The 12817-nt window shown below is 41.9% G+C and overlaps 1 protein-coding gene across 2 annotated transcripts in view; it reads right to left on the bottom strand.

Annotated features, from left to right (window-relative positions):
• Positions 1–12817, bottom strand: part of lima1a (LIM domain and actin binding 1a) — a 28931-nt gene that overhangs the window by 4397 nt on the left and 11717 nt on the right. The window contains exons 4-8 of one of the 2 annotated variants that reach the window (XM_063015133.1): positions 12431–12685; positions 3057–3120; positions 1965–2062; positions 954–1034; positions 811–862 (exon numbers count right to left, since the gene is read on the bottom strand). In XM_063015133.1, the coding sequence (XP_062871203.1) occupies positions 811–862; positions 954–1034; positions 1965–2062; positions 3057–3120; positions 12431–12685 (550 nt within the window). The remainder of the gene's footprint in view (positions 1–810; positions 863–953; positions 1035–1964; positions 2063–3056; positions 3121–12430; positions 12686–12817) is intronic. The other variant, XM_063015135.1, reaches the window with a different exon arrangement.

Genomic DNA, 12817 nt, shown 5'->3' with positions numbered 1-12817 from the left:
AACCAGCAACATTCTGATTACTAGTCCAGTACCCTAACCACTAGGCTACGGCTTGCCCTTGTGTAGAATTTATTTATTATTTATTATGATTTTAATGTCATGTGTTGCATTCATGACAGGACAGGTAGTTACAGATTACATAAGCTACCGGCGGAAACCCACACAGACACGGAGAGAACATGCAAACTCCATACAGAAAGGACCCAGACCGCTCCATCTGAGAATCGGACCCAGGTCCTTCTTGCTGTGAGGTGACGGTGATACCCACTGAGCCACCGTGCCACCCAACATGGTGTAGAAAGTTCTTTAAAATAATGCTGTAATGTTTTTCTTTTTGAAAAACACAACAATCCAATCAAATAAGCTTTTGTGGCATCCCTTACAAGTGCATGTACACTACTGGATAGCAAATCTTGCACAAACAGAGGTCTACAACGATACAGTTTGGTGTGATGGACCTCCAGAGGCCTGCACAGAGCCCTGAATGAATTAGAATGACGATTATGAGCCATGAATTCTCGTGTAACACCAGTGCTCGACCTCGGTATGCTCTTTTAATTTAATGAGCAAAAATCCCCTCAGGTAGTCCCAAAGGCGTGAAGGCTGCTGTAGCAGCAACGGGTTTGTGGTGGTGGTGGGGGATAACCTTTTGTTTCACTCCACCCAGCTCTGCAGGTCGAGGAGGGTGTAGTGAAAATGGCAACCCGATTCCTGCTCCACAATAGGTAACTTCAAGCTATCAAATGACTTTAATTGTTGCTACCTTTAAAAGGGATTATAGGTGACTAGTGGAGGGTGCTCGAGACTCACCGCTGCTCTCTATGGTTAAAGCTTTTCTGCTTTCAGTGTCCGGAGTCGGTGTCTGTGGAACATGAGGAAAATACAAAGTATAAGAACAGAAACGATTCCTTATACAGTCAAATCACCTCATTCAATCAATGCAAGGAACGTACCACATCCAGTGAAATTGGGGGAACGTTCTCCTTCTGCTTCATGTTATAGGAATGCACGTCCATGTCCACTTCACTCTGGCCCTGATGGGAAAAGAGAGGGGGGGTTATACAGCAGCATTTTTAACCCAATCTCTACCTATTATTAAGGGGGTTGACAATTTTTTTTAGAAAACTGTAACTATATATTAATTTCAATAAGCTAATAAGTGCAGCCTATTAAGCTGTGAATGGTGAAATACTAAAACCTTCTCGTCTACAAGAACAGTGACGACCTCTGCTGGGTTATTGATGGTGTCTGCACAGAGACGAGGGATGATGAGATCAGGGTGTGTCTCTCCATGCACACAGCTCATGCACACAGCTGATCCACATATGATCCACATATCCTCTTGTGCAGGCGAAAAGATGCAATCGGCTGCTGCACACGTGTCGGAGGGGGCGTGTTAGCCACGGCTCTCCTTCAGAGATGAAGCGTAATGCAATCAGGTAATTGGATATTGGAACTTGATAGGGAGGAAAATCGAGGGGAGATGAACATCTTCCAATAAAGAAGAACATCTTCCAGCTCTGAGGGATGAGGAAGATGAAGATTTGCACTGCTCTGCTAAAGATACAGTGGAGGGTTCACTAATGAAGGGTCCATAAAGACATGGTTTGCCAAGTTTGGTATGGTGGAACCCCAGTGGCCTGCACAAAGCCCTGACCTTAACCCTACTAAAGACATTTAGGATAAATTGCGAGCCATGCCTTCTCAACATCAGGCACCAACATTGCAAATGTTCATTTGACTCAATGGGCACAAATTTTCCCCAAAAAAACTCCAACATGTTCTAAGAAGCTTTTCCAGAAGAGTATGGGCTGTAAAGGGGGCGGGGAGACTCCATAATAATGCACATGGTTTTAAAATGGTCAAGTGTCCATATAGTGTACAAGTGTACCAATGTATGTACATTTGACTTTAATGGACATTTAGTTTGAAGAGCTTGACGAAAAGCAAATACAGTAACTCACTGAAATGGGCGATGGGACGTCTAGTTTGGACACGGCAGCCTGATAGAGGGCCATTCTCTCCCTAAGTGGGGTCGTCTCCACCATAGTCTCACACACTGCTGAGAGGAAGACAAAACAAATGAGAGAGAAGGTCCTTCAGGTCTTTTAGATAGATACACAGAGCCACAAGGTCAGGTGAGGAATGGGGAAACAGACATTTCCTCAGAAACACTACATCACTTCATGTCCAACATCAGCACTTTCCACTGCTATCTCCAAACCCCCCGCTCACTGATAGCACAGAGTGAAAGACAACAACATCCGGTAATAAGACACCGTGGCTTTAGGTATGTAGAGCTGGATCTGTTAAGATTCTTGGATCTGTTTTAGGCGCAAATCGTTTGCAATCTGCACATAAAGTCTTGTGTGTTATAGTTGCCAGTTGCCAGGTCTGTGATTTTCGCAGAGAACTGAGTCACATAAAACATGAACTAGCAGCCAGGCAATGTGGTCTCCTTTTTTTCCTCATACTTTATTGATTAGAATATATGAAATAATCCAGGACTGTTTTAAAACCAAATCTTTTACAAAAGAAATGTTTTGTAATGTTTGAAATGTTCCATTTTTTGTGGCGCTTATGTAACTTATATCTCTGGCAACCCTAATAATACCAGCTAAAAGCATAGAGGAAAAAGAACAACAAATAGCTTGTGCGCTGTACCTGAATTTAATGTCTACAGCTTTAGTAAATTTAATGCCAGATCCATGTAAGAACAATTAGCATCATCAGGTCACTGCACCACTTTGAAACTAAAACCTTTCTTCAGTTTAATAGTCTTTCACATTCTTTTTCAGCTGTAGGCTTTCAGACAGGATCTCTATTGGGTTCAAGACAGGCCACCTCAAAACCAATCACACCACAGCTTCAGCTCTTAAACAGATGACCTTACATTCTCAAGAATGTTATGAGTGAATTTTTATTGAGCCCTTTAACAATGGCAAGTTGTCCAGCTCCCAGTGTTACAAATATGCAATAACGAGGGAAAAAGATAACAGACCAATGACATTTTAATAGCACTGTGTTCATCGTGTTTCAGGAATGTTTAGTTGTACCTTTATCTTCAACTTCCATTTTGTCAGGGCTACTTCCTGCTGTTTTTACCAGCTCCCCAGATACCTGCGCAGATGTAACACACATAAGCATGAGTTTTAAAACAACAAATATGGTTCATTTTTCCAAAGAGAAAAAAAGTTAATCACTAAGTGACACAGTTCCATAAAAGATCAGGAAAAAATGTGTCATTGCCATGATGATAGAAATGTTATAATAAAGAGCATCACATCAGGAAACATTCAGCAGTCTGTTTAACTGCAGTTTGGATGAATTCTGTTTTCTGTGCACACAGTAAAGTTCATAAAGACATAAATTAATGAGGAGTGAAGGAACTTCTGTGGCCTGCAAAGAGCCTTGACTTCAGCCCTACTGAACACATTCGTGTTGAACTGAAACAACCATTTATTTACTGAACAGGAAAAAATTCTTACACACACACTTCAAAATAATGCCGATGGTTTTGGAAAAGGATGTCCGACATAAAAATATAGAAATCATGTTAATTATAAACAAATATATCACTCAAAAAAATCTAATATTTTATTGTGAATATATTGGGTGGCACATCAGTTATAAACACACACTGGCTTTAAGTGGAGCCATGTTGCCCTGTCGGGTGGTAATTCCGGTCCTGCACTGTCCTGCCAGCCTTTTCTAATCCCCTAATGAGCTCAGGAAGACAGACACGGACAGACAACACCGTCTAGCCACACTATACACCATACTTAAACCACTTCACACCAACCAGCCTACTTCTACAGCTGGACCCAGTGGGAGGACATTAGAATTAGAGATTGCTTAGACCGCACAGCTGCAAAAACCACAGGATTAGACCTACTAATTCAGCCCTGCCACCAGTGCCAAAAGGTAGAGAAGATTTATAATAAGACAATAAGTTAAAAATAATTCTAAGCAGGTAAACTTTAAGTGCGAGTTCATGTTCATGCTGTGAATGATCCATGTGGAAGAGTCCACTCTGTTTTGCTAAGCGAGATACCAGTTTATCACACTGAACTGAGCTTAGTGATTCTCTACATCATCACCTGACTAAATAAATAAAAACCTTTCCTGTAAACATCTCAGAGCTGTTTCCTAGAGTGCAGGGCAAAACAGCAAACCGTTGTTTAGTTTTTGTTTGTTTGCATTTCATCTTTTAGAGGTGTTAAAATCCCTATAGCTAATCCCTACTGTGACCTCCATCACACCCACACTGTGTGGGTAGCAGAAACCTCCTTTGTGAAGTCACCACATGCATCTTTTCCTCAGATTTGAGCAACTGAAAAAGGTGACTCCCGATCTGGCCATGCCTCTCTCAGACATAGCCAACAGTGCCTACGGAGAACCTGACCAAGGTCTCAGCGATGGTGTGCTAGCACATCAAAGAGCTGCACGACTGGAATAACCCCTCAGATTCAGATTCTTGAGTCAGCAGTGCAAATTTTGGTTGATATAACAGACATGTTAAAACCATGTTGCTGGTTTAAGCCCCACCACTGCCAGGTTGCCACTGTTGGGCCCTTGAGCAAGGCCCTTAACCCTTAATTGCTTGGACAATATACTGTCACAGTACTGCAAGTCACTTTACATAAAAGTGTCTGCTAAATGCTGAAAATGTAAATGTTCAGAATGTAGAATATCTGATTTGAACTCCGTGTATGAATGTGGCCCAAGAATAGTAATACAGATAAAAGATGAAGACATCACACTGGGTCCATGGGATTCCCAGTGATGCTACTGGTCAGATGTCTACATACAGACATGATCGGCTATGACTGGGGGCAGTGGAAGAGAGCCTTGATAGACTGGCATCGTGTCCGAGGTGTGTTACTGTATAGTGCCCAGTGATTCAGGTGAAACTAGACCCATCACGACTCTGACCAGGATAAATCAGTGCTAAATTGTGACAATGAAATAAAGTTCTAATGTTATATATACATATATATTTGCACAGCCATTTTAACAAGACAAGAACCCTAAAGATAAAACCAAGACGACTCACCTGCACATCATTAAAAATGTATAGAGAATTTTAAAATTACGAGCCTATCAGAGACCCTCGTAAGCATGGAAAAGCAAATCAAATTTATATACAAATAGGTTCAAATTTAACCTTCGTGCTACAAAAAGCTGAAGATAAAGTAATGCATCTGTGATCAGAATAGTTTGTTCTCTATAAATGTCCTTATTTACAGAGGTGTGTTTAAACCCTCAGTGCTTGAATAGTTATTTTCCATGTGTTGAACTGCCACCCCTGATGCTCACTAGAAACTCTTTTGTTTAGGATGACAAGAAGCAAAACTGTTATTAAAGCAGTAATCAAAAACACCTACAAGCCCCCCCCCCCCATCAGCAGACTAGCTAGTTTTTACTGTGCTTTAAATGATCTCTTACCTAATAACGGACGCGCAGGAGCTGCACCTCTGTGTGACTGTACTCTGAGCCCCAGATTAAGAACGTGAAGCTGGTCTGTGTTTTGTTGGCAGCATCAAGGGAGGAGGAATAAGGAGGAGGGAGGTGATGGGGGATGATGGGGCTGGAGCAGCTGGTACAGCTTTTAAACTCCGGGGAGGGGGTTAAAACGGTGCTGGTTCACCCCGGTAGGGATCAGTGGGGAGGTGGCGCTTAGAGACTGTGGGGAGCGGGAGGTAAGTCAAGCACAAAGAGCACGGACACGGGGTGGGTGTGGTGTGTGTGTGGGAAGGGGGAACGGAAAGACAAAGACCTTTTAAAACTAATCCATCATATAAGAGAAACAGAGCGTCCGAGACGGCACAGAGATGGGTGTATTCGAAAAAATGGGGAGCAGGGGGGACTGGACTAGCGAATATGGAGCACACTAATAATAATTTACAAAGAGTTTAAAGTTTACATACACGTCTAGCTGAATATTTGGAACACAAACTTCTTGTCCATTAAACTTTAATCCATTTAGGTTTATTTGCATGTGTATAGTGGCTTTTTACAAATATAACAACATACGCTGGGTCAATAAAACACATAGGACACGGTACAATGTGTACAAACCTCTATTACATCATTACGTGATATCAAATAAATAGGGCTAGTTTGACTGCAACCATTCCAAAGCACATAAACACTGATCTTCTGCAGAGCCCCAGCACGAAACCCAAACTGCTTCTTGCTAGTTTAACTGTGGATAGTGTCCACAATGTTCCAGCAACGTTACTGCTTTTTTGTTTGTAAAACCTACTTGACTGTGGAGCTGGATTCGATACAAGGTACTCAGAATCCAGCTCTGGTTGCAGCGTGTCTTTTTACCGCTGCGCCACCTGAGCGGCACTTTCCAGCAACTTCTAATAATTCTATGAAAGTTCATTACATAATACATAACTGGGACAGTGGAAGCCTAGTGGGTAGAGCTTTGGGCTATCAACTGAAAGGTTGAGAGTTCGAATCCCAGCTCTGCCATGCAGCCACTGTTGGGCCCTTGAGCAGAGAGGGCCTTTAACCCTCTCTGCTCCAGGGGCGCCGTACAATGGCTGACCCTGCGCTCTGACTCCAACTTCCAAACAAGCTGTGATAGGCGAAGAGAGAATTACGTTGTACCTTACACCTGCATATATATATATATATATATATATATATATATATATACAGGGGTTGGACAAAATAACTGAAACACCTGGTTTTAGACCACAATAATTTATTAGTATGGTGTAGGGCCTCCTTTTGCGGCCAATACAGCTTCAATTCGTCTTGGAAATGACATATACAAGTCCTGCACAGTGGTCAGAGGGATTTTAAGCCATTCTTCTTGCAGGATAGTGGCCAGGTCACTACGTGATGCTGGTGGAGGAAAACGTTTCCTGACTCGCTTCTCCAAAACACCCCAAAGTGGCTCAATAATATTTAGATCTGGTGACTGTGCAGGCCATGGGAGATGTTCAACTTCACTTTCATGTTCATCAAACCAATCTTTCACCAGTCTTGCTGTGTGTATTGGTGCATTGTCATCCTGATACACGGCACCGCCATTGGATGCACATGGTCCTCCAGAATGGTTCGATAGTCCTTGGCAGTGACGCGCCCATCTAGCACAAGTATTGGGCCAAGGGAATGCCATGATATGGCAGCCCAAACCATCACTGATCCACCCCCATGCTTCACTCTGGGCATGCAACAGTCTGGGTGGTACGCTACACCGTAACTCTCCCGGATGTGGGGAAAACAGTAAAGGTGGACTCATCAGAGAACAATACATGTTTCACATTGTCCACAGCCCAAGATTTGCGCTCCTTGCACCATTGAAACCGACGTTTGGCTTTGGCACGAGTGACCAAAGGTTTGGCTATAGCAGCCCGGCCGTGTATATTGACCCTGTGGAGCTCCCGACGGACAGTTCTGGTGGAAACAGGAGAGTCGAGGTGCACATTTAATTCTGCCGTGATTTGGGCAGCCGTGGTTTTATGTTTTTTGGATACAATCCGGGTTAGCACCCGAACATCCCTTTCAGACAGCTTCCTCTTGCGTCCACAGTTAATCCTGTTGGATGTGGTTTGTCCTTCTTGGTGGTATGCTGACATTACCCTGGATACCGTGGCTCTTGATACATCACAAAGACTTGCTGTCTTGGTCACAGATGCGCCAGCAAGACGTGCACCAACAATTTGTCCTCTTTTGAACTCTGGTATGTCACCCATAATGTTGTGTGCATTGCAATATTTTGAGCAAAACTGTGCTCTTACCCTGCTAATTGAACCTTCACACTCTGCTCTTACTGGTGCAATGTGCAATTAATGAAGATTGGCCACCAGACTGGTCCAATGTAGCCATGAACCCTCCCACACTAAAATGACAGGTGTTTCAGTTATTTTGTCCAACCCCTGTATGTGTATATATATATATATATATATATATATATATATATATATATATATATATATATATATATATATATATATATATATATATATATATATATGACAAATAAAAGCATTCTATAATAAGCTACTTATTTCATTCTGATTGTTTACCGAGCATTGGTGGAATGACTTTGACCATTTGTCCATTTTTATTTTAGCTAAATAATTTTAATCCACTCATCCCCAGTAACAGTTTCATATCTGTAAGGGTCATGGTGGGTCCAGAGCCTACATACATACATACAAACAAACAATACACAGTGTTTTTCCACACTCACCTAGACATATGGGAAATTGAGAAACCAATAAATCTACTGGAATGTTTGTAATAGGTTGGAGGAGATTACAGTACCCTAGGGCAACACAGGGGGTTGGGAGGCTGGGTGACGCAGTAGTTTTGCTTTGCTTGTTCTCTTTGTGTGGGCTTTCCCATGTTACTCTGGTTTTCTTGTTTTTGAGAGGTGGAAACTCCACACACACATGAAAAAGTAAAATTCCTCACAGAGTGAGCAACAAGGTTCAGACTCAGGACACCAGGAGACTCCAATTTCCTCCCACTTAAAAACAGAAGCAAAAAGAAAAAGGGTGGATTGGCTGCTCAAAGTGTGTGAAGTTGGACAGAACAAAGATCACCGCCACTTTCAATCTGTCTAAAGTCGGATAATACAATAACATTTATAACAACCCGCTCGACTCTCGTAAGAGAACTTGCAGAAGAGAAATACAGTCTGATTAAACCCCGTTTAAGTGTATTTTACCATGTTCCCAAATTTGCCCGTGATTGATATTAGCAGCAAACAAAATCACTGCAACTGCAAACCCGAGACGAGCAAAAAAAAATCAAGCAGGAACATATGGCTGAAATCTGATCAGATGCAACAACCCCCACCTTCTGTGTTTAATGACCTCCTACAGCTGCACTTCATTTGTAATACATGCAATACGTCATATCACCCTCACATACAGAAACAATTTATTTACTCAGTTACAGTCCAGGCTGGAAAAAGTGTGTAAACTGCTGATTTAAGAGCCTTCATCAGGTCATTGTGAGCATAGTTTACTGATGTTTTGGGGTCATTGTCTTGTTGCATTATTAACCACTGGTATTAAGCTGTAGGTAATGGCCCGCTACCCTGACATTCTCTAAAACGTTTGATTAAGCAGCCCTCCACCCTGCCTTATACTGTATTTGGAATGAGGTTTAGATTGTGCCAAATAACCAGTCGTCCATTTTATTTAAATGGCTAGATTATTTCAAGAGTCATTTTGACAAGAACATTAGAGATTTTACATCAGAACATTGCAGGAGAGAGTTCTTACTGAAAAGCTTAACACATACAGAGAATCATGCTATGCTCTCTGTATTCCCTGACCCACCCAAACCTTCCTCTCTCTGATACATCCTGTCTGCGGAGTATCCAAACAGGCAGAGAGCACTGCTAAGCCCAAAATCAGGTCTGCCCAGCCCAGGCGCCCTCTTTTTACCATCTCTCGCATTGCAGTTTGTGCCACTATTAAAGAGAATAGAAACAGTTTTGAAATTCCTACATTTGTAAACAGTTGGTCAAAACAGACAAAGTCTGCACCCTTTTGTTTGATGGAAAGTAAAAATAATTTTAAGTTTTGATAAAATGAAACATAAATCACAGGCTACCAGAGGATTTGAACATTCAGCTGCTAACCTAAAGTTTCTGGTATTTCTCAAGTTTGAATTCCTAACATTGTAATCACTAGAACAGTCGACCACTTACAAACATGCAGAAGGTGAATCAAATGATCCAAGTTGCCTCTGCTTGTGAGTGAGTGAAAGAATGGGGTGAACCTCTGTTTTTGGATTAATGTCCTGTCCAGGGTGTGTTCCTGCTTTGTACCCAGACCCACCACCACCCAGATCAACTAACAGTGTAGAGAATGAATGTTAGATTAGAAGCTCAATATCGCAGTGATCTCTGTTGTTTAGATGGAGAATGAAGGTTGAATTCATGTTTTCGTGTTCTTTTCCTCAGCGGGCACAGCAGAACAAAAGCTTTGATGAAGCATGTGAGGACGAGTGTGTTTATCCCAGCTCGGTTCTGGTCATATGAGGCTCGGGTCTTATGATGACACCTCAGGGAGCAAAACTAATTCTGAATTCGCTGCACAACTCATCCCTGTGACCTCCTGTCATGTGACCTGCAGTCAGCTGATGAACAGGGGGGCTGAGGTTAAGCGAATGCACACGGGAGAGTAGTTCAGCAGTAAGAGCAGATACACGGTGTAAACGTGGAAAGTGGTTCTCTGTGCATCCATATAGAGAAGAATCTTACAGAAGCCTGAGGGTTCAGGCAAATGTGGAAACATGAAACAGATAAACAAAAACTCCCAGAATATAATCTAAAAGTAAATAGACTGATCAAATAATGTTCTTTTGTATGATTATATGATATCTTTCTTCATCCTCCTACTCTCAGACTTCTCTTTCCATCTTTCTAATGTGAAACCTGAACCTGGTTACAGTTCCTCTTGAAGTAAACAGAATACACAAACTCTATTGTCTCAGTTCTGACCATTCTAAACACACAAGCTTTTAAGTCCACATTAGGTTGATTAAAGAGACTGGAACACAAACACATCTTGAAACTTTTCCTTTTTCTCTCCAACTGGCAGAACAGTAAATGTCGACTCATGGTTGTGATATCAGGGAGCGTTATAAACTGTTCTGCATGTCACGTGTCTACAAAAACACAAACCTGATGGGCTAAGGCAGGGGGGGTCCAAGCTTTTCTTATTGAGGGATAGATAGAGTAGAAAATATGCAAACACGGGGCCACAGACTCTTGCAATAAAACAAATAAAAATATAACAGACCTACTTGATTACTAACTACACTTCCTCTTTATCTGAGTGAGTAATGATCTATCTTTGACAGGGTTGTGTAAATTACGATTTTGCTGATTTCACTCACCAGTTTATAATCCCAAAGGGAAGATTATTATAATTATTCAAATTAAACATACCCACTTCCCTCTGAACCTAGTGAAAAAAAGATGAATTCTCCCAGCATGCCTGAAATCGTCTGCATTCGCTGTCTAGTCCTCGTTGCTTTGGAGCTGCAACGTTCATCCAAAAACTTGGGAACGTTAATGTTTGTTTGTTGGTTTATTGGGATTTTTAACATCATGTTTTACACTTTGGTTACATTCATGACAGGAACGGTAGTTACTCATTACACAAGATTCATCAGTTCACAAGGTTATATCGAACACAGTCATGGACAATTTTCTATCTCCAATTCACCTCACTTGCACGTCTTTGGACTGTGAGAGGAAACTGGAGCTCCTGGAGGAAACCCATGCAGACATGAGGGGAATATGCAAACTCCACACAGAAAGGACCCGGACTGCCCCACCTGGGGATCGAACCCGGGACCTTCTTGCTGTGAGGTGACAGTGTTACCAAGCCACTGTGCCGCCCAGTAAAAGAATTGGGGAGAGTTTTAGATTTGTTTTATGTGATAGAAACATCCAGTTTAAAAAGTTCAAGCAGTTTTTTTTTAAAACCTGCTTAATAGCGGGGCTATTTTAATCTTATTTCTCAAATACCTCGTGAGCCATTTCAAAAATGGTGCTGCTGGCAAATGGCCCACGAGCTGTAGTTTGGACATCCCTGGGCTAAAGACTTAGTTTAACATATTACTTTATTTTTAATAAAAGTGGTACAGCAAACTAATAACAATCTCACACAAGACACACTCAGAATGAAGACCTGCAGTAAAAGGCTTTCAATCAGGAATGTTACAATTAATGAAAATGCCAAATCTGCAAAATGAATTTGCCAGCTGGTGGTTGATATTTGAATTGAGAACAAAGCTGTGGAGATCAATCACACACACACACACACAACTCATCCACCCACATAGTTGCTGTTGTGATGAAATCGGACTTGCAAGCACGACTATTAACCTGCCTTTACGTTGGCATGAACCCTGTTACCATCTGTAAAAAATAACTCACTGCTGCTATTTAATTTAGCGAGAAGTTTCCATTAAATGTCTACACAGTAACATATGATAAATGGTCATCCATCAAAAATGTTCACCAGGATCAAACATGTGACTGTTTGCACCGCAAAGTAACCAGCCAATCAGAGATTCAGTCAAAATTTCCCTCAACAACATCAAGCTAAGATTTAAATAAATCTGATATCAGTAATCAACAGCATCTTAAACACATTTAGCTGGATCTAGGGATGAGCTGAAATCCAGTTGAAATAAACATCTGGCACAGACCGGTGCGTGAGACTTTATAAAAACACACATTTGAAGTTGAACATTAGAACTGAATAAAGCAAAACTGTTTGTAAAGCACTAATTCATAGCAGCTGGTTTTCTCTGAGCATGACAATGCACACTGTTCCTGTACTCACAGTGTGTGTGTGGGTCTGGAGGAGTGGGGGGTATTAATTATAAATGTCAGTAAAACAGAAATCTCGTCAGTAAAAGATAAACTCACCTTGTTCTCAAACATCATTTTGAGGCTGCTGAGAGGCACGTTGGGCTTGTCGGTTTCCTCTGCGTCTCCCTGTGCCGTTCTCTCCACCTCCATAATGTTTGATGTGAAGTTTCTGCCGACAGAGCTCACAGATCTTGGTGGGCTGTTTGGGGCTGGAGTATGTGGAGTCTGGTCAGAGGAGAAAGGCTGTTCAGCCTCCCAGCGCTTCTTCAGTGTGCTCAGGGTGCCACAGTGCAGCGCCACGCCCTCCACGGACTGGAAAACAAACACCACATCATCAGTATTGATCGATTTAGTGTGTAGTGTGTAGAGGCTTCAATACCCATCAGTTCTGGCACCATGCCACATCTAAATGAGACATTTACCATTCGAGCTGCATGACGAGCT

Source organism: Trichomycterus rosablanca, chromosome 19, assembly GCF_030014385.1.
Source record: "Trichomycterus rosablanca isolate fTriRos1 chromosome 19, fTriRos1.hap1, whole genome shotgun sequence".
NCBI lineage: Eukaryota > Metazoa > Chordata > Actinopteri > Siluriformes > Trichomycteridae > Trichomycterus > Trichomycterus rosablanca.
This window is presented reverse-complemented; position numbering and strand designations above follow the sequence as displayed.